Source organism: Pyrus communis, chromosome 8 (assembly GCF_041283825.1).
Source record: "Pyrus communis isolate YQ-2024b chromosome 8, ASM4128382v1, whole genome shotgun sequence".
Classification (NCBI taxonomy): Eukaryota; Viridiplantae; Streptophyta; class Magnoliopsida; order Rosales; family Rosaceae; genus Pyrus; species Pyrus communis.
In genome coordinates this window covers 5,537,932-5,565,677 of record NC_142572.1, presented here as the reverse complement: position 1 = coordinate 5,565,677, position 27,746 = coordinate 5,537,932, and the positions used below count along the sequence as shown (strand labels likewise).

Below are 27,746 nucleotides of genomic sequence, written 5' to 3'. Positions count from 1 at the left end.
CTCTCACTTATTGTCATCACTAAATGGCTGTTAGTGGGGTGAGTTATGGAAAAAAATGGTGGCAGCAGAAAAGAAGAAAAGGGCTGCAGGTTGCAGCAGCAAAGGGTGGGAAAAAAAGGTGAAAGAAAAAGATGTCTTTCTTTTGTTTTAACTTAAGGATTGTGTAACTAAATTTTTAGTAGTTAGGGGCTGTTTGAAGCCCTAAATATGATTGCAAGTTTGTTATGACATTTCGTTTGAATTACTTTTATAATGGATGAAAATTGGTTCACTACTTGTCTCATTGATGAATTCTTTATGTGTTTTCTACGGATGCATACTTAGTAAGCATATCTAGGATTCTAATGCTATGAATATGTGTGTGCATACCCTTGTCGAATGAGGACCTACATATGTTCTAGAGTAGTACTTGTTAATTGCGATTAACATGTGAATCAATTTCTAGGATAAGTAAGACAACGCCAGTACTTACGATGCCTTGTGATGACTCAAACTCTTTTCGTTCTTAATGATTTCTACTTGTTAAATCTATGAACACACCATTCTAGATTGCATGCTAGGGACTAAGTTAAGTTGAAAACGTCATTCTCTTAACATACTACATAAGAAAGAGTAATAGGTTGAGTTCTAACATTGAGCCAACTTGAGCATCTTCATCTGGAAATAAAAGGAATTTCAATGAAACACAACATGTTTGCATGATTATTTGGTGGTGGATAACAATTCCCCTAACTCGTTTTTCTTAATTTGTGAACTACTTAAAAATCTGTTTTTGTCCTGTTTTTGTTCGATTTAATTTAAATAGCAAATCAACTCCAAAAATCCCAAAAATTTGTGTGAGTGTAGCTCTGTGTGTCTAGTGTCTTCATGTAAAATTTCGTAGACTTTAGATAAGTGTAAGTCGGTCTAATAATTATTTTTCGGTGACTGGTCAGTAGGGATAGCAACACAGTTTTTGTGACATTTTAAGTAGTTAGATAAAACAATCTTCTGCGGGAAAGACCCTTATTTTCATATGCTACAATTGACAAATCTTAGTGTTAATAAGGAAAATCAATAGGACATTTGTGTGCTACTTTGTGGTGTGCCTTTAATCCTATCAGTATATACTGTTGTCTACCTAATCAATAGGTTTCCTACTAAAGCTTTAAAGGACAAGAATTCATTTGAAGCATACAATGGCTGAAAACCATTTGTAAATCATTTGAGGGTGTTTGGGTCGATTTGCTATGCTTATGTTCCCAAGAACTTCTGGCACAAACTTGAAGAAAACAGTGAGAAGTGTATCTTTGTGGGGTACAGTGGTCATACAAAGGGTTATAGGCTTTTTGATTTGAAGAAGAAAATTATAATTTCAAGAGATGTTGTTTTCAATGAAAAAACATCTTGGGATTAGAAGAACAAATCCACCCAAAATTCTTCACTTCAAGTTGATAATAGCAATGAAGATGAAGAAAACGAAGTTGAAGTTGAAAATGAAGTTCCACCATAATCTCCTCCTCAAGAAGCAAGCTCTTCATCACCACAGTCACATGCAAGCCCTTCATCACCACAATCATAAGCGTCTACACCTAACTCAACTCTTATTAGGATGAGAAGACTTAGTGATGTGTATGCAAGTTGTAATTTTTGTGTCATTGAATCAGAAAGTTGAAAAGGCTATGTAAGATGTAGCTTAGCAGAAAGCTATGGAGGAAGAAATCTCAGTGATTAAGAAGAATTCCACATGGGAATTGGTGGATAGGCCTAGTGATAAAGGTGTCATTGGTGTTGAGTGGATTTACAAGACAAAGTTGAATTTGGATGGTTCAATCCAAAAGAACAAGGTAAGGCCAGTTGCAAAGAGCTGTTCACAAAAACCTAGAGTTTCGATGATACTTTTTCACCGGTGACAGGGCTTGTGGCAGGGCTTGAGACTGTTCGAGTCATAATTGCATTGGTGGCTCATAAGGGTTGGTATTTGCACTAGCTAGATGTCAAGTCAGCATTCTTGAATAGGGTTCTGAAAGAAGAAGTCTATGTTGATCAACCAGAAGGCTTTGTCGTAAAAATGAAGAAATGAAATTGTACAAGTTGAAGAAAGTTCTTTATGGGTTGAAGCAAACACCTTGTGCATGGTATGGGGAGATTGATGCTTACTTCGAGTTTTAAAATAAGCAAGAGTGAGGCTACTTTGTACACAAAAACTAAAGGTAATTCAAAATTTCTTATTGTCTCCATCTATGTTGATGATTTGGTGTTTACTATAAGTTGTGAAAAAAATGAATTTTGATTTCAAGAGAGATATGATGAACAAGTATGAAATGAGTGATTTAGGCTTGTTGCATCATTTTTTAGGAATTGGTGAGTGCCAAACCAATGAAAGCATCTTTATCTCACAAGAAATGCTAAGAATCTCCTTGAAAGGTATGGAATGAGAGGATGTAAGTCTGTATCTATACCTCTTGTGGCTAATGAGAAGCTACAAAAAGAAGATGGAAGTGATGAGGTAGATGTCTCATAGTTCAAGAGCATTGTCGGAAGCTTGATGTTTTTAACTGCTACATGACCAGATATTATGTATGCAAGTTCACTGTTGTCTAGGTTTCAGAGTAAACCAATTCAAATTCATTTTGGGACTGCTAAAGAGAATACTAAGATATATTCAAGGTTCACTGGATTTTGGCATTCTGTATGAGATAAATGTTAAGCCAAAATTAGTTGGATTTTGTGACAATGATTGGGCAAGTAGCATGGATGACATGAAAAGTACATCGAGGTATGCTTATTTATTAGGTACTGGTGTTCTCTCATGGACTTCAAAGAAGCAAGACAATGTTGCTCTATTGACTGCGGAAGCTAAATATGTATCAACTACTTTGGCAAGCACTCAAGCAATGTGGCTGAGGAAGATCATGAATGATATTGGTGAGAAGTAAAAGTAGCTAACTCCTCTCATTTGTGACAACAAATTTGCCATAGCAATGTCCAAGAATCTTGTCAACCATGGTGCTACTAGGCACATCAAACTGAAGAATCATTGCATCAAAGATACTATTGAAGAAAAATAGGTTAACCTAGTATATTGCATAACAGAAGAGCAAGTTGCTGACATCTTCACCAAAGCATTGCCAAAGATCAAGTTCCAATACTTGAGAACACTCTTGGGTGTTCAACAACTTCACATTGAGGGGGAGTGTTAAATATATATTAATGTTAAGTTGTAATTATAAGAACTTCAATTGTCCTTTTGTGTAATATTTCATTAGGACTTGTGTGGCTTTGTGAAGGCTACGTTGGTGTTTTGCTTTTGTCTTGAAAAACCAATATGGCTGCAGATAAGTTAGCGGAAGGGTGTTAAGGAAGCCATGGTATTGTAAGAAGAGAAAATCTCTCCCTTGAAACTCTCTCTCTCTCCGTTGAAGTCAACAACGAAAGCCAAATGCCAACTTTCTGGTTTTGTTGGCAATGACCATTTTTCACATAATTCTTCTCTTCTCCATTTTTATCCAAATCTTGCGCATCTTTTATGAAATCTTGTGAATGCTCTAGCTTGGTACAAAAAAATCCAACATCTTCCAGTAGCACTAGGCAAGAGATGGATGGAGGTGTAGTTTCAGTTTGGTCTCTTTCAAGTTCTTATTAGCCTTATAAGGTTATACAATTAAAACACTAACGAATGAGTGATTGACCTGATTCCAACAGCGGCCATGGAAGTCGAACACAAAAGTAGTAGAGCACAGCAACACCAAGATCTTCTATAAACTCCTAGCCGAATACAACTACTCTATGGGAAGCATTATATTGTGTGTTCTAGGGCTTATAGAGACCGGTGTTTTTATATATAAGCTAAAAGCTAGGGTTTCCATCCATAAAGGAAACCTAAACTTTACTTTCTTAGCCTACTTTCTTAGCCTCCAAGTCAAGTATCATAATCATATTCAATTAAGGATTCCATCAATCCTATTTCCAATATAAGACACCTTATATACGATTGATATCTTTAAGAGATCAAATCACAATCAACATTATTCTCCAATATTACATTCCTATTACATGTAATAGACCACTTGAAGGTTGATTTATATTGGATAAATCCAACAGTTCTAGCTACTCATAGCAGTTTGGGAGTGAAGACAATAGCATTGGAACAAGTTCGTACTTGCAGAGACATCCTCAGTCTCACCAAATAATGAATTGGAGGCGGCTATCTCAAACTGGGTAAAATTCTTGAACGATTCACCAATATCCACACAGAAACTACGACTGAAAATAAACAGTTTGTTGGGTTCTTTATCCAAACAAACAATTTTGAACCTGCATCTTGCCTTAGCAGTTAAGAGCTTTGAGACGTATCACAAAATGGAATCGATCTTCTGGTCTCGCATGCATTATTAAAATTTCTCAAGCTTCTAAGCTTTGAAATGATATATCACAAAGCAATGAGTGAATGCCAACTTGTTTGAGATAGACTTAATCTTCACATTCACACGCAGGCAGTCTCATTTTTTTCCTCATTGTTTCTTATTTTACAGGTGAAACATATAGATGCAAGTAGGAAAACGAAAAGAGTGATGTGAGGCGTAATGATGCACGCAGCACACTATCTAATGCAGCCGGATAGGGAACTCGCCGTCCACATTAAACTTCCGACCCTTTCTCCTCCACGAGTGCCCTCAACATCAGTAGATCTGTGAATGATATTTTCTAATTAATGCAGGCAACTTATTAGCTATCTTTGTTTTTTTGGTTCCACCATAATATAGCTCCGGTGTAAAGCAATGTTGTATTTATAAAGGAAGAGAGTGAAATAAGATATGTAATCATTGAACAAGCTCAGGGTTTTTTCTCTCATTCTATTGGTAACAGATGCTTGTAACATATTCTATGTATCCACATTTACCTCTTCTTATAGGTTTGAAATTTTACTGGTCTGTTAACTTGGATTTTGGAGCACAATTATCTGCTTATATTCTTACTTCCTAATGCAATTTGGATGTGAAGGAGATGAACTACCCGAACAATCCACGACTTTGTAAGAATGATATAATTTTATTGGTTGTGAGTTGAACAAATAATATTTATACAATTAATTTTGAAAACTATTATTGACACTTCAAAAATCTCATTTGGCACTCCTCACAAGTGTATTTTTCTTTCTAAATATAGAAAGTTTGAAGTGCAAAATAAGAATTATAAAGTGTTAATAACAATTCTCTTAATTTTAGCTTTATTACATTTTCTTCAGATTGAAAAGTAGAAAAACTGGGGAGAAAAGACAACGCCTCACTCATAAAATAGAAGGACAAATAATGAGATGCACAATTGCTCATAGTAGAGATTATATGCACCATCACCGTTATTATATAAATGGTGAATTTTTTTATCTTTTAAATTGTTAAATTTTTAACACAAGTATATTACTATTTATATAGCGACACATAATGTACTATCCTGTGTTTTAGTATAATAAAAAATCTCTCGTCTTTTAGGGCATAAAGCCTATCAAAATATGTATTTTACCATGCCTTTTTCTCTCAATTTTCGCAGTAGGAGAAAGTGTATGATTTAGAAGTCAACACAATATATTTATTACTCATGAGAAATAAAAGGTAATGGCCATGGAATTCTTATTTTTTTATTTTTTGAACAAACGATATTATCAATATTAAGAATGAGGCGTAGGCTTAGCCTTACAATGGACTAGCAACAATGTAGTTCAAATTCGTCTTTGTCCAAAATCAAATCTAAGATCTCTCACTTACAAGCGAAGAGGAATACCACTAAATTGTAGCGCTAAGTGGCTGAATTTCTTATATGTTATCTCTTAAGTTTTTTATTTCCTTAAACGAAAATAAAAGATTACAACGAAAAGCTCCTAAAACAGCTAAGATTAGTGAAATTTCCAAAACCATACTGCTTTGGCTTAACTAGGCAAAGTATTAAGCCAAATAGAAGGATACGAGCTTGGAGGAATATCCCACTGCCGCCAACGCATTCACAACAAAATCCGATTCCCGGAATATTATTGTTAAGAAGATGCTTTGAAATTGTTATCTCTTAATTTTATTTTATAGGAAGAAGATAATTTTTCTTAATAAATTAGATTAGATGCTGCACCCCATTTACAATTCTTGTACTGGAGCACAATTAATTTGAGTATTACTCTACAAAAGGCTTATTGCGGCTAGAGAAAAGTAAAGAAAGAATCTCTAGTTGCCAACTCCTATTTTGATATTGGGGTTGGCGGCAATTCCTCTTGTTCTCTTACTTTTTTTTTTTTTCTTTGTTTCTATTGTAGTCCCTCTTTCGCTTTGTGAAGAGAGCATTCAGTTCGTGGTTGTGGTCGCTCTCTCGCTTGATCAATGCGAGTTTTCGTAGTCCTTGTGACTAGTCACTAGGGTTTATGACTAAGCCCATCTTCAACCTACAGATGGTCAGGCCATCTCTAACCGAAGGGTCCAGAGGGTCGAAAATAACCCGGAAACCGTCTCCAACCGAGGGTTAGGCCAAAGGGCTCGTGGGCCCCACTTGACAAAAAAGGGTCAAAGGGCCAACCGGCTGGCCCAATCCAACCAACCAACCAGCCCCGGGTCGGTCGGGGCTGGATTTATCATTATTCATGTTGAATTCTTTTTTTTTTTTTTTTTTTTGGCCAAATTTTATTTTTATTTTTATGAATTTAATTTGTAGTTTTTAAATTTAAGTTGTAGTTTTTAAATTTAAGTTGTTGCTTTTAAATTTAAGTTGTTGTAGTTTTAAATTTAAATAATACATTATGTTTGGCCCTTTGGCCCTCGGTTGGAGATGGTTTTTTGTGACAGGGCTAAAACGAGACCTATGGCCCTTTGACCCTCGGTTGGAGATTAAGGCAAATATGGCATTGTACTGTTCATTAAAATATTAATATCTTGGAGGGCCAGAGGGCTAAAACAAGCCCTCTGAGGCCATCTCCAACCGAAGGCTGGCCAGAGGGCTCGTTTTAGCCCTTTAGCTCTCCAAGAAATTAATATTTTAATGAATAGTGCAGGGCCATATTTCTTAGGTCATCTCCTACCAAATGGTCTAGAGGCCCAAAGGGCCGAAAATAGCCCGAAAACCGTCTCCAACCAAGGGCAAGGCCAAAGGGCTTGTGGGCCTCACTGGACAAAAAAAAAGGGCCAAAAGGCCAACTGACTAGCCCAAAGCAGTCAACCTCGGGTCGGGCCAGAATTTTCATTATTCTTGTCGGTTATATCCGACAGGAATGGTAGGCCAAAATTTCAAATACAACTACTAGTTACCGTTGGATTCAAATTTTGTTTTTTTTTGGGCCAAATTTTTTTTTTTTACAAATTCAATTTGTTGTTTTTAAATTTAATTTGTACTTTTTAAATATAAGTTGTGTTTTTAAAATATAAGTTGTTGTTTTTAAATTTAAGTTGTTGTTTTTAAATTTAAGTTGTTGTAGTTTTCAAATTTAAATAATAAATTACGTTTGGCCCTATGGCCCTCGGTTGGAGACGATTTTTTGTGATAAGGCTAAAACGAGTCATATGGCCCTTTGGCCCTTGGTTGGAGATTGAAGCAAATATGACCCTTTACTGTTCATTAAAATATTAATATCTTGGAGAGCTAGATAGCTAAAACGAGGGCCAGAGGGCGACGAGAATAAGTATAATGCTGTCAAATATAACCGACATGAATAATGACAAATCCAAAACGGCCTGGGGTTGGTTGGATTGGGCCAACCAGTTGGCCTTTTGACCTTTTTTTGTCTAGTAGGGCCCATGAGCCCTTTGGCCTAGCCCTCAATTGGAGACAGTTTTTGGACTATTTTCGGCCCTCTGGATCCTTTGGTTGGAGATGGCCTTACCATCTCCAACCCAAGGCCAAACATAGCCCTGTGACAAAAAACCATCTCCAACTGAGGGTCAAAGGGCTATAGTGCCAGACATAATTTATTATTTAAATTTAAAAACTACAACAACTTAAATTTAAAAACTACAACTAAAATTTAAAAACCACAACAACTTAAATTTAAAGTCCATAATCAACATCATCTTTATCATCTGCCATTGTAGGAGTATAGTCGGAGGTAAACAACTGTTGTCGGGTCATAATTTCCCTTTTTTTCCTATCAAAATAGGCATTACTCATTAGAGTGTAATCTGAAGTGTTCCTTTGCATATTCCTATCTTCCATCTCTTCTTGTATTTATTTGACCCATTCTTCATGCCTACGGTTCCTTTCTTCTGCGGTAAAGGCATTTTTCTTTGCCATTAATCGCAATGAGGCTGCCACTTCCTGTTGAGCGGCGTAATCATTCTTTGCCTTGCCCTTTTCCTTCAGCCTTCGGGCCTTGTTTCATCCCATAGCCTTAGGTATGGAACCTTCACCCGACGGATTTTCTACCCTTATTTCTTGAATGGTAGGAAATCCACCTTCATCCCCATCTACAGCTGAGGATGCAGTTCCAAACACCAGGTTAGGACCTACTCTATGTTGAGGGGTATCTTCAAATAACATCCACCCTTTACAAATTTCCCAACAACCGTGAAACTGAAAGGGTTTCGAGCTGCCCTCCATATACAATTCCTCCGCTTAGCGTACCTAGAAAATATAATTACAAAAATTAAAGGAAATTAATTTATGAAATTAAATGTAATATAATTAAATATTTAAAATAAATTGTGGAAACACTTACTTCGTCGTAGTAATTGGCGCTACTTTCATGTTTACTTGCGGCTGCTAACAGTGTTTGATGCCATTTATTCAAACTTGGATGAAGATGTTTCTTCCATTTTGAAGAATAACTCTTGTGGTTTCGGGTATTCGATGAAGTGGTGCCTTTGTAGAACTCATAGTATTTTTTGGACACACGAGTCCCAACACCTTCACTTGTTTGAAAAGTCACCCTCACACTATCTTCCAAGACCCATCTATAAGCCCTGCAAAGAGCTTAATCTTCTTTTCAGGTCCAAACCCTACCTTTCATTGCAAATGAGGCCATTTGAAAATTATTGAAAAAAATGAAGGAAAGATTATTGGAAGAGGTAAGAAAATATGAGAATTGAAATGGTGTAGGAATGGTGAAAATTATGTGACAAATGGTGGAAGAATGGCTTAGGTATTTATAGGAAAACATGAGAACTTTTTAAAATTTTTGAAAAAAAATTTGGCCAAAAAAAAAAAAAAAAATTCAAATCCAACGGTAATTGACGTCAGCTAGCCGTTGTGTTTGAAATTGTGGCCCGCCCCGGGTTGGCTAGCTGATTCCTTTGGGCCAGCCGGTTGGCCCTTTGACCCTTTTTTGTCTAGTAGGGCTCACGAGCCCTTTGGCTTGGCCCTCAGTAGTAGACGGTTTTCGGGCTATTTTTGACTCTCTAGATCATTCGGTTGGAGATGGCCTAAGGTTCCTCCATGTTTGAAGAATTGTATTGTATTTTTGATGTGTTTTGTAATGGTAGGGTTATGATGTTCTTACAACATTGTAGTCTCTTAAGTTATTCTAAGATACGTTAAATATGTTTGTCGTATGTACTTTTTTACTATTTCTAATGAATTTTGTTCTCTAAAAGAAATAAGTAAGCAAATGAAAAAAAACCCTCCATGCTACAATTGCTTTTTCGTTGTAAGAGGGATAAATAAGAAATCATTTTATCGTTTATTTTACTTGGCACGACAGGAGTGATCGAAGTGCTTTTCGTGATATTTTGTGTACAGCCAATTCTACTCCTGTTGAGCCGGTTCCCTAGTACATAGTTGGATTTGAGGATGTCGAATGCAATAGGTCCTGGGATCGAAACTGACAGAGATAATGGACTTGTCCAGTTTGGAAACTCCTCTGAGATCCTCTTAGCAAGGCCAACTTTGAGACGACAGAAAGTCCATGGAGAGTCCCCTTAGTATTTTTATATTCTAAAATATGAGGTATTCTAAACTACGTTTGTTAAAATAAAATTCTACTCCTGTTGAACATTTCATACTTGTGATAGGGTTATTGCTATTATTGGATCAGCCTTTTCATCAGATTTTACTAGCTTAGGTACCCTGAGCACACTGTACAGCACAATAGCAGCAATGGCTCCAAGAATAGGGGCTGCAATATAAACCCAAATGTTCTTATAAACTCCGGTAACGATAGCCGGTCCAAAACTCCTTGTAGGATTCATGGAAGCTCCAGTGATTGGCCTGCAAAATCCAATACATAAGAAAAGGGCATTTCTCATGTTTAAGAGTGACGATACATACAATGCAAATGGTAATACACAGGATATTTAGATTACTAGTGAGGAGTTTATTACCCAGCAATCATGATATTCACCACTAATGCACCACATATTGCAATACCAGAGAGAATTTTGGCCCTAATTTTATCAGTCAAGCATATGGTTAGTGCTTTGTCAACGAAAAAACAATTTAACACTTTTTTTAGCCTTCTGCACTACACATACTTAGTTTCGACATAGACGGCTAATAAAATAGAGCCAAAACCCTAACCGAACCGAGAAATAGACTGAGAAAAGTAAAGGATAATACCACTCTGTTATGAGTGACAACACCACAAATGGTGAACATCAGTATAAACGTGATAACGAATTCCCAAGTGAGGGCTTGCAGGTAAGTTGTTGGATCAAAGAATTGAGTCATGGTTGCTTGAATAATGTCTTGATCGTTAAACAACAGCCTGAGAGTCAAGCTTGCTAATGTTGCACCAGACAATTGTGACATCACATACATAGGTACCTATAGCACAACAATATTTACGAAGCATTTTTTAGCAAGTTGTAATTGAAAATGTTTATAAAGACACTTGAAAAGTAGTAATTCTTTAATTTTATGTTTTAATTAATTTATATTCACTTTGTAGAGTTTTTGTCATGATGCTTTCAAAAAACGACTTTGACGCTCATAATTTAGCTTTCGTGACTCCAAATTAATGCTTTTATTGTTTTTTACACTCATGCTGAACTGAAAGTGAAAATCACTACCCATATTTTGTGGTGGATCATCTATCTATTTTATTAAGAGAAGAGCCCTTGTCAACTTTTTTTCTCATTTTTTCCAATTTTGCTCTTACTTTTCAATACACAATATTGACATGAAGAGGGCAAAATAGTAATTTTGTACCTTTTGAAAAAATGACAATCATATCCCTATTTTTTCTATTTTACCTTCACTTTTGATACACAATATTTAAATAAAGAGGACAAAAAACAGTAATTATGTAATATTAAGTGAAATTGTTTAACACAAAATGTGTGCTCTCTGCTAGTTTCTATTAAAAAAACTAATCTAGTTCACTAGCTAAAAGACTCTTTTGAAAAACCAAACCAAATTTTGAAACTATACACTATGTAAAGATAGGATACAAGAACTCAACCCCATCTTAGTTCTTTTTTTTCATTACAAGTGATATTCTACACTAATCTACATTAAAAGAATAAGAAGAGCTTCAACCTGAAACACAGTAGGTGAAAAATCCTTAACCATCATGGAACCCACATCACTTGCCCCATCTTAGTCTTTTTAAATCTAAATAAGCCAATTTTCTATTTTATAAGAGAATAAAGGTTGTTAAACTTTTATAACTTTATGTAAAGAAGTTATTTCAATGAAGAAGCCCTCAAAAAATTCCTTGTAACAAATATAGGAAGGTGTGCAATTGTGTCTCACACGTTTGACTGGAAATCTGCGGCCAGCAGCCAAGGCAATAGTAACTGCAGGATTGAAATGTACGCCGGAGACATGCCCAACTGCATATCCTGCGGCCATAAAAACAAGACCCCATGCGATTGCTATTCCCACGATTGAAAGGGGTTGTATTTTGTTGACGAGAGCAGGTCCACAGCCTATAAATATAAGAATGTATGTGCCCACAAGCTCCGCTATCATCTATTCACATAAGCAAAGACATCGATCGCATGTATATAGTAAAAAACGAATAAATTAATTAAACTCTTGATGAGTAGATGATCATAACATTTAGTTATCGCCATGCCGCCAAAGGCTGTTGGTCTACTAAAACAAAGCTCAAGAACGATAGTTGTTGAACATAAAAAGTTGCTATCATGTAAACACTAGTAGAAAAAACAACTTGTGCGACGAACAATGTTTCGTCACACAAGACGTACTTGCGCGACGGAAAAAAAACTTTGTCGTGCAAAATAGAAAGGATAGGGAAAAAAAAATTTGCGCGACAAAATCGCGCAAGGATACTTAGCGTGATGAATGCTTGTTGTCGTCGCGTAAAGTCAGCAAGAAAACACGGGGTAATTTGTTTGGTGCGAAAAGAATTGCACGACAAAAATGGGGCATTTGCACGACCAATGATTCGTCGCGCAAGTTCCTGTCAATTTTGACCATTTACTGCAGGTGAATCAGAGGAATCAATACTGCATTTAATATAGATGTTTTCACGACAAAGCCTTCGTCGCGCAAAGGTCCTAACCTTCCTATAAATATGCGCTTCTACTATCCTTATTCTTCACAATTATGTTCGTGATGGGATGGCGGATAAAAACAAGGATGAGAGTGTGAGCGATGCCAACCCGCATGATTTGAGGGAACAGTTTGAGTTTGCACATGCGATTGTTGTAGCCATGAGGAATAATTGTCCCACTGCTTAGTGGCGTTCTTGGGAAGATGTGCCCAAGAATGTAAAGAAGGTTGTAATGGATGACCTATTAGTAAGTATATTGTTGATGGATCAATAATTAAGCTTGTGAAATTTTTAGTTATATGTTGGAATTAATTATTTGCATATATGTGTAACAGTATAAGTATACTCTTGACGATGAGACGAACGAATAGTTGATGAAGTTGATGGATGATGCATTGGAGGGAGGTTACAATCGGTGGCGTTATGAAGTCTTGCGGAATGGACCAGGACCATCCAAATAGTAGTTTTAAATTTATGTTTTGTATGACAATATTTAAATTTAAGGTTTTTGTTTATAAGTTATGTATTTGGACTTAATTAGGTTTCAATTCCTGTTAGGTTTTTTTTATTGAGATCTAATGTAAGCACCATATCCTCAGTTTATATGTGTTTTTAATCTTCAATGAATATCGTACTTATGCTGAAAATAATTGTATGGATTAAGGCATTAATTGTTTATAGAATAAATATTTAAGGTATTAATTATTTATAGAATAATATTTTAGGTATTAATTATTTATAGAATAAGTATTTAAAGTATTAATTATTTTTAGAATAAATATTTAAAGTATTAATTATTTTTAGAATCAATATTTAAGGTATTAAATATTTTCTGAATATTTTTTTGTAATTATAAAGTTCACATAAACATAGAATTATAAAGTTTACATAAACATATATCTATGTTTACGTAAACTTTATAATTACAATCATTTCATTCGTTGCGCAATATTTTGTGCAACATTGCTTTCATTGCGTAAGATAGCTTTGCTCGACGAACATCATATGTTTGTCGCGTAAAGCACGGTCAGACTGCATACAAACCTTCCTATTTATTGCACATTTATGACACATTTTGTGCGATGAACATGGAGGTTTGCGCAACGAATGGGTTTGTCGCGCAAAGGTGTCCTAGTGTTATACCCATTCGTCGCGCAAAGGTGTCCTAGTGTTATATAAACACTGTTTCAGAACCCTAGTTTTCAAAAAAAGTTTGTTTCAAAAAGAATGGCTGATTCTGGAGAAGGTTCTAGCAAAAAGAAACTTGTAGTGCGATTAAAAAAGTATCGACGGAAGCAAGTGTTGTACTTTGGAGGCAAAAATATGGCTGAGGCGTACGTCGAATTTGTGTATGACATTGGGAATTTGGTGGGGAGGGATTGTTCTACCGAGTTTGAGTCTTGGAAAAAAGTCCCTAAGGAGTTGAAGAAGTACATGCTCGCCTCCCATTGCGAGACGCGTTTTGGGAACTTACTGGCTCTGAATCCCATAAGAACTCCGAAGTTAAGTGAGTTTGGGCGAGAACAGTACTAGGATGGGTGCCCCTCTGGGAAGTTCTCGTGCTGAAACCCAAGAACAAATCCGTGAGGGCATGGCCCAAAGCGGACAAATCTTACTATGCGGACTAGGATGTGACATCCATACTGGGGGAGTTATCAGTAAGTTTGTAGTAAATAATGAACAATTATTTTTGTTAAAACGTAATATTTTTTAAATAACTAATTTATTGTTATTGGCATTAATATAGGTTCATTGGGATGTTGATGAAACCGATGAGAAGCAACGGATATATGTGGATTGGCTTTTCAAGCAAAGCAATGGAGGTTTGATGTGTTGCGAGCGAGGGAGGATTGAATTTGAGGAGGGTTGTTTTTTTTTTTTTTTTTTTTTTTAATAAAAATATTTTGTGGACTTTATATTTAATTTAATTAATAAATTTATGTTATGTAGATGAGCATTAATATTTACATTAATTATAATTTCTATTTGGAATAGTAAATTAGTTTTGTTAATTAATTTAATGTTTAATTAGGTTTGAGTTTTTTATTTATAATAAAATAAAAATTTACAATACATACAAATAAAACATAAAAACATAAAAAAAAAATTAAAAATATGAATTGTGCGACAATACATGTTTTCGTCGCGCAATTTGTTGAAAAGAATAAATTGTAAAGTAAAGGAAATAAAATAAAAAAATGGTAAACTTGCGCGACAAATGTTTCTTTTTTTGTCGCGCAAATAACATTTATGCGACGAAGACCATGTTTGTCGCTCAAAGGATATTTGTGCAACGAAGACCTTGTTCTTCGCGAAAAATCATTCGTCCAAAAGTAAACTTTTGAATCTAGATTCAGCCATGTGCAGAGGCAAATTGCAAAAAAAATTGCAGATTGTGCCTCTACACTCATCCCTTCGATTTTGCTCAATTCGACATCCATCATTTCCATTTTCTCTCAATTTCATCATCTAATAATCCCTCCATCTTCTTCTCTAGGTTGATCGAGCTATCTTGGTGTGTCTGATAAGTGTTTTTTGTCGTTAGGGTAAAAGTATTAATGTAAATTCATACTAACACCATTAATTTCGTTATCTATAGGGATATTATGTGTGATTAGAGATTGGTGGTGAACGATTGAGAAGGTATTTTATTCGTTTTATTTTTAAAAAATATAAAATTAATTAAATTATGTTGAACTTAGTTTGTTATGTTTATATTGTATTATGAAATTATATTTATATTATGTTGTTAAATTTGTACGTGACGTACAAATATGTGTTGTGATGTACGGAGTTAATTGAAATTAACTTCGTACTTGTTTTTTATTTTTAGTAAAACTTAGTTTCTCATTCGAGGATTAGTTGGATTTCGCACATGGATGCGAAAGCATGACTGCGGTCCAATTAATTCTTGAATTGCCCCATTATTTGGATAATTTGGGAATGCACAGTTATGATGCGTAGTTTATGGTTGAAGGATTAGGTTTCGGTTGTGGAGATTTTGGTGTCATCTTTATACGTTATTCGGGTGGTACATAGGTATTTTATATCTACATCATACACCTGAAGAACTGTATCGAGATGTTGCCGAAATTCATCCACGTCGAAATCTAATCTGATGTAGCCATAAATTACGTGACATAACTGTGCATTCCCTAATGGGATAGGGCCTTTACCGGAGGCATAAGGTGACATTATCATTTTGAATGAAGTTGTTGTGATTGCTGTATTATTATTGTGGTTCCAAGAATTATGGACAAGACATGGATATAGAACCCGAATAGATGCGCGGACGAATACTTCGGTGGAATCGAGGATTTTATTGACTTTGCATGGAAAGAGTTCAATTGAACATTCCCCAAATTTGCTACTGATCCACGACAATGTTAGATTGGGACTTGCCACTGACGGATTCAATCCGTTCAGGGTTCTAAACCAACACCACAGCACTTGGCCGATTTTCGTATTCTCATATAATTTTTTGCCTTTGGAAATGCATGAAAAAAGAATACATGATGATGACTCTTTTGATAACTGAGGATCCTAGCAAGTCAATCGATGTTTACTTAAGGCCGTTAGTTGATGAGCTAAAGGATTTATGGACAAACGGTGTGCGCACGTACGATAAGTCCAATGGGAAGATGTTCACTTTGCGGGCAACAGTTATGTGGCCTGCCCTGTATGCAATAGTTTCTGGGTGGAGCATTAAGGGTTATATGGCCTGCCCTGTATGCAAGGATGATGTAACATCTGGTTGGCACGCCAGAAAAGTTTGTTACCTTGGTCATCAGAGATGGTTGCCATGGGACCACAAGTGGCGAGAAAAGGATAAAGAGTTTGACGAGAACACAAAGCATCGCCTCAGACCTAGAGAATGGTTTGATGATTAAAATTTGGAAGAGCTTAACCGTTTGGATTTTGCTTCGTTCGGGAAAACAGTGAGTCGAACTAGACCTTCTACACATATGAACTGGAAGTACAAGCCTATGTTTTTTATGCTCCCGTATTGGTCGAAACTAAAATTGAGACACAACCTCGACGTTATGCATGTTGAGAAAAATGTCTTTAACACATTGGTGGGCACGATTGTAGATATCGAGGGCAAGACAAAGGACACGATCAAAGCTTGTCTTGATTTGGAAATAATGGGCATACGAAGGGGTTTATAGATGAATAGGGACAGTGATAAAGCCATAAGGGTTCTTGTGTTTTTTTCCATGAAACCGAATGACAAAAAAAAGTTTTTAAAGTTTGTATCATCTGTAAAGTTTCCCGATGGGCATGCTTCTAATATCGTGCATAGCATGAATGTTGATGGGGGTAAATTTCCTGGACTAAACTGCCATGTGTTTATGCAACACCTACTTCCTGTAGGTATTCGACACCTATTGCCGGAAGATGTAGTGAAACCAATCATGTTATTGTCCACATTTTTTTCCCAACTGACGGCAAGAATGTTACGAAAGACAGACATTAATCAGTTGGGCCATGAAATTGTCCAAGTCCTGTGCAATTATGAGATGATATTCCCTCTAGCCTTCTTCACAAGTATAATCCACGTGATGGTTCATTTGCCCGAAGAGGCCTTGCTTGATGGTCCTATCAACTATCGCTGGATGTATCCAATAGAAAGGTATATAATCTTCATCATTTGTTTATGCATCATTAGCCCACGCTTACTAATTTGTATCGTATCGTATCGTTTTATTTTGGCAGACTTCTTGGGAAGCTGAAAAAAAGTGTACGCAATAGGGCGAAGCCCGAATGATCAATTATAGAGGCTTGGGTTCAATATGAGTCGCTTACTTTTTGTGGAATGTATTTAAAAGATGTGGAGATGACTTTCAATCATTCTCAGCGCAATAATGACGGGGATATGAGAAAGGAGAAACTTTCTGTTTTTGCCCAAAGCGCACAACCCTTTGGAGATTCTGTACGAGGCGAATCGTTTTCCAAAAATGACATGAAGGTAGCGCATTGGTTCTTACTGAACAATTGTGATGAGACAATGACATACTTAGATGAGTATGAAGAGATGATGAAGCGAGAACATCCATCACATTTGTATGTCATTAAACACTGAGAATTGTTTCCACAATGGTTTCTCGAATATGTAAGTTACAAGTATTTTGTATTTGTGATATATATATATATATTGTAGTATTTAATTTTCTCAAACTAAATATTTTACTGCTTTGTTTTTCTTTCTTTTGAAAAAAAAAAAAAAAAAAAAAAAGCATCCAAAACCTGCATTTTCTCAATTTTTCTTAGCAGAAAAGAAGTATCGGATTCAGGGCCACTAGTACAGAAGTCAACACCAATACATTACCTAGTCGGAAAATGCGCAAATGATTTGATGGGGGATAAAGAAAGTTATATACCACCACGAAATATGAAAAGCTGAAAGCTATGAGAGTAACAAAGCGTAAAGTATTGGTCATGAATTTCTTATGTTTATCTATTTTAAAAGATTATTATATGTATAGAAGATGATATGTAATAACTTAAGATTAGAGATGCTGCATCCCTTTACAATTCCTACTTTTTCTTCGGGACTCAGGACCTTATAACTGCTAAAGGGCATATTTTAAAAATGTCATTTTACACTCTTCTTTATAAAAAAAAATAAAAAATAAAAAATAAACCTTGTGATTTTATAAATTGAAGTGCGGGGTGATTTTTTTTAAATACATACGATATTATCTATACTTGGGAAGTGGATGAGTAAGTTAAGTCTCACAATGAGGTAATCATAATAATTTAATTCGATTTCTCCTTTGCAAATAATTGAAGCTAAATCATCTCACTTACAAGCGAAAATAAATACTATTAAACTATAGTATTAAATGGCAATGCAGAAGAAAGCTGTAAACAAATCAAATTTACTAAAGGATAACTAGATTGTAAACTTGTTTATTTTTATTTAAATAAAGAATTATACTATGTGCACACATATTTTAACCTTCTATGCACTTTTATTAATCTTCTTTAATTTTATTCGATTCAGGGATTAAAATTTGAGAAAAGTATGTGATGGCGCTACCCTAAATAAATAGTAAAACAGAGCGCAAATGCAGACTACAAAATTCACGAGGAGTATAATTATTTGTAGTCTTTCTGGCACTAATATGACACCCTTTATCTCTTTGTGATTAGGTAAAGACACATACACCTATGGATTTCTGAGACTCAGTCAAGATCATCAGGCTATGAGATTATTGGCTTTCAGGCCTCAGCCGATAGTCACAGACATTTGCGGTTACTATGGCTGTCAATGTGGCCAATTAGAACAGAATTACTTGTCATCATCTCAAGGTGGATCAAATCTTTAATTGTTAGCTAGTTCTATATTCATATCATTGATTTGTGGTTAGTTTGCTCTCAAAAAAAGTTTACGAGACCACGTGCCTTCTAAGGATTACCTGATTAACCAAGTTAAATCTATTTTTTTATAACAAAATAAACCTAATTCTGTCACATTCTGGCCCGGGCCCCCATCATAATCCAGGCTCGATTCCACCATAGCATTATATTGTCCGCTTTGAGCCCTTACCACACCCTCACGGTTTTGTTTCTAGGAACTCACACGAGAACTTCCCAATGGGTCACCCATCCTAGGATTGCTCTCGCGCACTACTCGCTTAACTTTGAAGTTCCTATGGAACCCGAAGCCAGTGAGCTCCCAAAAGGCCTCGTGCTAGGTAGAGATGGGAATATACGTATAAGGCTTACAGGATCCACTCCCCTAGGCGATGGGGATGTTATAATCCACCCCCCTTAAGGGCTCGACGTCCTCATCGGCACACATTCAGTCAAGGATTGGCTCTGATACCAAATTGTCACATCCCTGCCCCGGCCCCCATCACAACCCAGGCTCGACTCTACCATAGCACTATATTGTCCGCTTTGGGCCCCTACCACACCCTCACGGTTTTGTTTCTGAGAACTCACACGAGAACTTCCCAATGGGTCACCCATCCTGGGATTACTCTCGCGCGCTACTCGCTTAATTTTGGAGTCCCTACAGAACCCGAAGCTAGTGAGCTCCCAAAAGGCCTCATGCTAAGTAGAGATGGGAATATACATATAAGGCTTACAGGATCCACTCCCCTGGGCGATGTGGGTTGTTACAATCCACCCCCTTAGGGCCCCGACATCCTCATCGGCACACATTCGGCCAAGGATTGGCTCTGATACCAAATTGTCACATCCCGGCCCTAGCCCCTACCATAACTCGGGCTTGACTCCACCGTAGCACGATATTGTCCACTTTGGGCCCCTACCACACCCTCACGGTTTTGTTTCTGGGAACTCACACGAGAACTTCCCAATGGGTCACCCATCCTGGGATTGCTCTTGCGCGCTACTTGCTTAACTTCGGAGTTCCTACGGAACCCGAAGCCAATGAGCTCCCAAAAAGCCTCATGCTAGGTAGAGATGGGAATATACATATAAGGCTTGCATGATCCACTCCCCTGGACGATGTGGGATGTTACAAATTCTCCCTCTCCCTCCACCAGAATTATGATGATCCAACTCCAACCTAAGCAAGAGCTGCTATTGGTTTGGTTTGATTGTGGTTTGAGCTTTTATAAACCAGCTTAATTTAGACGGGAGTGACCACTTAGACCATCTCTAAAGGAAATATCAAATTATAAGAGTCAAATTACAATTGATGGTTGATGTGGCAATCTGAAGCCTTATGTCAAATTTTGTACTTCTTCAACCAAATTGTCAAATATTATTTTATTATTTAAATAGAGCTGTAAATGATTGTAATTATTAAAAAAATGTTGAAAAAAAAAATTTATTGGTTGAAATGTTAGCGGAATAAGGGACCCACTATTAAAATGAATTAAAAATAAATTTGACATCAAATCACTAAGCCTTCAAATCCAGTAAGCAAATAACATTTCGGTTGGAGAGACTTTTGGTGTCAAATATGTACAGTGGCATTCCACCTAGGATTTTGACATTTCCCTTGGAGATGCTCTTACATATTTATTGTTATTTGATTTTATTTTACATGTATAGTGCTCCAATTGGCTATTAATTAACTAGATAAAGATGTTAATTTGAAGTTTGTGAGTGTTTTTTGTTCGCCATGCTTAACACCCTATTAATTACCATTAAATTAGTTTAAATTTCAAGATTTGTGTAGTTAATAGATTAAATAAAAGGGTTTTTTTAACTTTAATCCTTCAAGAAGATTGAAATTTAAAATAAACATGGTGTTAAATTACATATTGATTATAATCCTTTGATGTATCCTTAATTCAAAATAATTAATTTGCATTGTATTTAATGTCTCCCATGAAATATTTAAATTTATTAATATACAAATTTTAATTTATTTGACTAAAAAAGAGTTTTTTAATTTATTAATTTTATTTAACATAAAAAAGAGTTTTTTAATTTATTAATTTTATTTAACATTCTTCAAATTTGAAAGACTCAATTAATATACCTAAATGTTAATACCGAAATGTATTATATTGAACTAATGTATATAATGTTAGTATCGAAATGTATGTACCGAAATATATGCACCAAAATGTATTATATTAACTTAATGTACCTAAATGTGTGTATCGAAATGTATGCACCGAAATGTTAGTACCAAAATATATTATATTGAATTAATGTACCTAAATGTTTGTATCGAAATGTATGTACCAAACTATGAGTACGTAAATCTATGCAAAGAAATGTATTATAATGAATTTAATGTACCTAAATAAAGAGGACAAAGTACATCGAAATATATTGTATAACAAAAATTAGTTTATCTAAATGTTTACAACAAAATATATTACGATAAATGAAATGAAAATGAAAATTATAATGAAATAAAATTAGAACATTAAAAATTAAGAAGAAAAAGAGAAATAATTAAAAAAATCAAAATATAATTAATAAATGAGGTTATTAATGTATCAAGGGATTAAAATTAGATTTTGATCTTATTCATAATTTTAATCTAAAAGTCATCTTTGCCAAAGATTAAAATGAAGTTTTCTATTAAATAAAACTCATTCAACGGTAATCAATCGGGTGGTAAGCATCGCCCCATCACCTTAGGTGGTTAAAAATATTTCCAAAGTTTGGTGTAACTTAAAAACATACTATCTTCGAGTTGTAACTACATTTTTTAGAACAACAATCAATTTCATTGATAACCACACGGGCAATTACAAGATTTGAAGTTAATAAATCTTTAGACACTCAAGAATGTCAAAGCTTCTTCTAGCCACTAGAAGGTCTCGAAATAACAATAAATCTCAGATCTTGATATGATATAAAATAGCACACAAACTTAAACCTTTTTTTATGTAGTTGTAGTATGAATAAGTATGGATCGTTATAGGCGGGGGATTAGAAGAGATGCTAATCTCTCAATTTTAAACTCTAAAACACTAAACTAGACTCAAAAATAGAAAACTCTAATGACTTAAAACAAACTACAATGACTCAAAACAGCACAAAACAAGCAAATTGACTCAAAACTTGGAGGAAATCAATTCATATCACATATATGTTCATGGCTTTGAATTCACCTCTAACTAAAATGAATTTAGTTCCATATGTTTGCAACTAAACAAATATAATTAAATTTAAACATTGAAAACAGAAGATTGAATACACCTAAAAACGCTCCAACAATCTAAAAGTCTTGAATGGCACGTATGACTCCAAGTTATCCTCTCCTTCCTTGCAAAGTTGCGGCACAAAGGTGTTTGCTCTGAAATTGGGCTATTGTGTGTGATGGATGGGTGGTATCCTTTTTGGTGAGACAGAAACTTATATTTATAGGGAGAAACCCTAATTAATTTTTGGAGAAGAATTTGCACTCCAAATCCACAAGGAAAAAGGCTAATTAAATGCAGAATCCAAGAGGGAAAGGGAAAGAAAGGTGCGGCAGGATCCTAGAGGAAAGGGGAAAGGAGTGCACGGCAAGGAATGGGTTTTCTAGAAAGGATAGGCGCGGCACCCTTGTAGGATTAGGATTAAGCCTTCTAGAATCATATATTTAGGTGTCCTAATATAATTAGGGATCCCCTTGGCAGCTGGAACTTAGGTAGTGTAGGATTAGGATTAAGCTAAGACAAAATAAGGTAGTTTGGCTCATGTTCCTTCTTGCTTGCTGAGCTCCAAATCTTCTTTGTCTTGAATTAATTCTTCCATCTCTTAAGCATATTCTTAGCCTTTCTTGAACTTCAAATTCGTCCATTCATCTTGCTCCATGCATGTGCTATCTATTCCAACCCCAAAACTGCTCTAAAATGCCCCAAATTGCCTTTTCTTGCCACTTTTGCCAATTGAACCTACAAACACATGAAAATAGCTTAAAACACTCTAATAAATATAAACTAACTAAGTAAATGTAAGGAAATAGGCTAACAAAGTCGCATAAATATGCTCCTATCAGATCTGCATCTTCCTTAATTAGTTTAACTTGAAAGATCTACCAGATCGACACCATAGAGCCACCAACATGCACATCCAAAGTGATCAAACAAAGTAAATCAAACAAAATCCAATCCAAAAAGGTCCATATGAAGCCCCTAGACAACTAAGGGATCGACAAAACAGCCTAGCAACAAAACTGGGGAAAACAAAAGCTCTCTACAACATAGAAGAAAGACGGCCGGCTCTAAAAGACTTAAGAAAAAGATACCATAAGGAACACCCCACTCTCCTCCCTCATTCCTCTCCTCCCTTTTAGTTTAGATTTTTGAAGTTTGATGACAAGTTAAAGTTTAAAGATGGTATGATAGCAAGTGGTGGATTGCACAGTTGGTTAAGGCAGCCTTTACTAAAAAGATCGTTTGGTTCAGCAAGACCGCCCAAATCAAATTGATCAAAATCAGCTTGGTTTGGTTCAGTTTCTCAATGATTTTTGTTATAGCTGAACTGTGCCAATTGTGTTGTAGTTAGCTCCTTAAAATCAATGTAATAGAATCATGCATACCCCTACTTACTGCAGCACATTTGGACAATGTGCTTCATCTCATCACTTACCTATCAAGCTCCATAGTCCCTTTTTTTTTTGTTCTAAACTCTAACTGGGCAATAGTTTCGTCTTTTCTTCTGCTTATGTATCTTGCTCACAAAACCAAAAGGAAAAGTTTAACGTTAATTTGTCTTGGAATAAGGTTTGTTTCTCCATTAGACTCGAATGTTATAGTGAATTTTGATACATCTATGAGTGTAAATGTACCTACAATACTAATCAACTAAAATCCGAATCCAACGGTACAACCAATGCAGGAAAGAACTTATATAAATGGGTTCACCACCATTCTAACGTTCTATTCCATATAAGTTGCCCTCTTAGAGCAAGTCCAGCCCTTCTTCAATGGCCCGGCACCAAGTGAAGAAAATGGCCCGGCACTGTGTCCATCAGCTCCAGCCCGGAAAATAGGCTGGCACCCAGCCCGTGCCAGTCAAGAGGCCAGCCCAAAATGGACAGACCCAGAGCCCGGTCCGTGTACTGGCGCGTGCAACACACGCGGTGGAAAGCGCGAGTAGCCGACAGCGTCTGCAGCAGTGGGGCCCGCGGTGCAGGGCAAGTGGGCTGCGTCTGTGAAGGGGCTATGTGGCCCTCCTCAGAGCCGTTGGATTTCCAACGGCTAGTTTATGTAGGCCGTTGGATTTCCAACGGTAAAAAAAAATTCAATTTCACTTTTAAATTGGACCGTACGATCACAGATCAACGGTTCAGATTAATTACAACATTAAAATTTATTAAAAATTAATTAAAAAATGTCAAAATTTTTTTTAAAAATACAGAAAAATTTTAAAAAATTAATTTTTTTTTCTATAAATACCTAACTCTCATCTTCCACCTTACACCACATTTCAATATTTTCTATACTTTCTACATTTTCTACATTTGAATATTTTGTACACTTTGAGAGAAAAAATGACTTCGTGGAAGCTCAGTAAAGATGTTACGTTGTGTGAATGTCGGGATTGGTTGAAAATCTTAGCGGAAATCTATTCAAAAAATAGTACGTTTGGATAATGACACGTGGCGTGACTAGATTGGTTAAAAATCCTATCCGAAATTAAAACTATTTTTTTTTATTATTTTATAAAAAAATTATTTAATATTTTAAATGGACTGGGTGCCAGCGCATTTTGTAGGGGTGGAGATCGTTTGTGCCAGCGCATTTTTTTTGGGGTGGAGATGCTTTGGCCTATTACTGTTCATTGGGTCTATTACTGTTCAATTAAGTGGATAAATGGGCTGGGTGCTGGCGCAAAGTGGATAGGGGTGGAGTTGCTCTTAAGACAAGTATTAAAAATTAAAGTGTTCAACATTATAGTAAAAGTCACTAGCATTACGTTTCAACAACTTAATTATGGCTGGACTATTATGTTGCTTAATCGAAATCTCTTGTTGTACCAAATTAAAAACATGGAAATTTGGTTTTAGTGGTCAATAAATAATTTACCTATTTCGTTGTGGGTCAATAAACGCTACATTTTCTAACATAAGCCTATTAAAAACATTTTGATCTTCGACTAAGACCAAAACCACTATCCAAAATTTTTTCTTCATTGGTCTCCTTGCAAAGGCAAAATTGAACGGAAATACTTGCATCTACCCCGTAGGGTTCACCACATTACGAATACCTATCTTTCCAGTACAAATATCATAATTGAAATTGTCCATTTTTTTAATTTATCTACTTTCTATAAAATATCAATCAAATCTGATATCGTTTATTCATGATGAATATATACACGACACACCATGTGACCTGGGTATCCAAATAGATACCAAAATTGAGATATGTTGACCAAGATCTGGAAGGTGACGAAGCCACATGCAACTGATGTGTAAAAAGTACGATTAAATTAAAACCAAAGTCTAGAACTAAACTTAAGTGAGAGTGAAAGTGTGAAGTGTAGGGTGAACCCTTATTACAATACATGCAGTGTTAGAGCATAGCTAAAAAGTGCAGCAAAAATGAGAATATTCATACCCTAGGTAGGATGAATATTATACAAACTAACAGGAAATAATTTTCCTACATTAAGTGAAACTGATGTCAAAACCACTAGTGATCTCTTGTTCGCCACATAATTCAACTTCTAAGCCTAGAGGAGCGCATAACAGCAAGTGTGAGTTGGGAAAAAATGATTTACTAAAAACCTTTGCTTTTCGTACCATAGTAACCCCTCGCTTAAACTTGTATAGTTTCCAAATTATACTACAAATAAGTATGAAAAGTCAAGGCCAATATATATTGTAAAAGTAGTTACGCTAAGGATACGGATAAATCACAAATATCTTAACAATGTAATACAAGGTGCTCATAAAAAATGCATACACACAAGTCCATTCAAAAAGTAGCTACATGAACAGGCTGGGTGTGATAATCCACACTCGACTATTACCACTGTTTTAAAAATCCCCACCTAGGCGCTATACGACTGGCCACCGCCCCAATTAATGCCTAGGTGTTTGAAAATTAAGAAAGGGTGCCTAGACCTGATGAGGCACCCGCTTAGGTTGCGACTCACTTAGACAGAAAATAGATAATTTTCATTTTGTATTTTATTTTTTTCAATAAATTTTAAGAGACTTGCTGAATAGTTAAATGAACACACATTATATGCTTGTTCCCCATGTTTTCATTATGTTCCAATACTTCAATTATATATGTCATTCTATCTTATAGTTTATAATGAAATTATACATATTTTAAGTACAAACAGATATTTATTTACACGAAATATAATAGATTTACTTAAATCCGTCTAGTCCGCCTAGGTGCTAGGCCCCAGCTCGTCGTCCGACTAGCGCCTAGCGTCTTTTAGAATCTTGACTATTACATACACGTGAAGTTGACGCTAAGTGCGTCACATACAAGTCGTAGGCTAATACCTCCAATGTATCTAATGTGAGCATAAGTTAACAATTCGATGTGAACATATACATGAAGCTGATCCTAACCTAAATGATTATTATAGACACTAGTATAAGCATGCATGATAAACAGATATAATATGTATGATTATGCCACCATAATTTCATAAATCTCCACATCATCACTAAGTGTATTTATAGTAAAAGCATGACATGATGTAAAGCACTTCATAAAAGCCATTGTAGAAACACTAACACTTGGAATTCCTTTCTTTTCTCTCGCCATTGTGTTTGGTATTGGGAAAGTTTCGGAGTATTGAGATTAGTCAAAGTATATATTTGGGTTTGAGGGAGGAGAGAGAAAGAGAGATAGAGAGGCAGGGAGAGGAGAGATAAACAGGAGGGTGAAAAGATAGAAGGGAAGAGAAAGACATGAAAATTGGGAGAGAATCACATAAATAAGGACGAGAAAGGGGAGGGGATAAGGAATGGAATAAAATAAAATGAGAAGAGCATAATGGTTATTTTCTAACTAACTTAAACCTATGTGGCAATGCTTCATTGATTTATGCATAGTTATTATAAATATTTCATTGATTATGTCAAAAAAAAAAAAAATTGGACATTGATATATGGCTAATTAATAAAGATTTTATTGATCTTTGGCTAAATATCCTTTAAATAAATATGTTGTATAATAAATTTAATAAAACTGTAGTATTTTATAGTCTATGTTTTCTTATTTTGCATTTTATTCATACTTCTATTTTGCATTTAGTTTCCTAAATTTTCAATACAAGTATAGTTCTTTTTTAGTGTAAATGGACACTTATTTATATGATATATAATAAATTTACTTAAATTTACCTTGACTCCAGCCCACTGCTCTACTAGCGGGTAGCATTTTTTAGAACCAATTTAGAATTAGACAGTTTTATTCTAATAGCTTTCCTTCTTATTCGGATAGTTTTATTGTAAAAATCAGCTTTAGATGTCCAAACCTAATTTATGTATCCTTAATTTTGTTAAGGCCTTAAATTTGTTTTCAGCCGAAGACAAAATGAGCTGTTTTTGAAGTGGTCAGCAAAAACGTGAAGTAAAAGATTGTGAAATTTTGTTTTTCGAAAACAATTTTGTGATCCCTCAGCCTAAATTGTAGAGATTCTTTAGTCTCTAAAAGTGATTAGCTTCTTTAACTGCAGAAGCTCTACTGTGTCAATGAATGAATGGTATATATATGATTTGGATGGATGCTAATGCAAAGTCTTAACCATTGACCTGTGTGTCCAGTTGGGTGGAATTTCCTTATCTCTCAAAACAGGTCTAGTGGAGAATATATTGGTCAAAAGGTTCTTTCTTCTGCCAAAAGGCATAACCCTTCTGCATTCAAACAATATTTTTTATAAGAATATTAAACAATATTTGCCCTAATTTGTATATAACCAAGTCTCTGTATGCTCA

General features: G+C 35.5%; 1 protein-coding gene across 1 annotated transcript; it reads right to left on the bottom strand.

Moving 5' to 3' along the window:
• Positions 1–9,941: 9,941 nt before the first annotated feature.
• LOC137717133 (nodulin-26-like) lies at positions 9,942–11,856 on the bottom strand. Its single transcript, XM_068456437.2, has 4 exons — positions 11,638–11,856; positions 10,524–10,707; positions 10,266–10,359; positions 9,942–10,152 (listed from the first exon to the last, which is right to left on the bottom strand). The coding sequence occupies exons 1-4, from the start codon at positions 11,854–11,856 to the stop codon at positions 9,942–9,944; spliced, it is 708 nt and encodes a 235-aa protein (XP_068312538.2).
• Positions 11,857–27,746: the final 15,890 nt, after the last annotated feature.

What these genes read in the sequence shown, in the direction of transcription:
- LOC137717133 (XM_068456437.2), bottom strand. Translation starts at nt 11,856, where the DNA reads ATGATAGCGGAGCTTGTGGGCACATACATTCTTATATTTATAGGCTGT. An exon ending in GCAGATTTCCAGTCAAACGT is followed by an intron (nt 10,708 to 11,637) that starts GTGAGACACAAT and finishes GTTGTGCTATAG; the next exon opens with GTACCTATGTATGTGATGTC. An exon ending in GTGAATATCATGATTGCTGG is followed by an intron (nt 10,153 to 10,265) that starts GTAATAAACTCC and finishes TGGATTTTGCAG; the next exon opens with GCCAATCACTGGAGCTTCCA.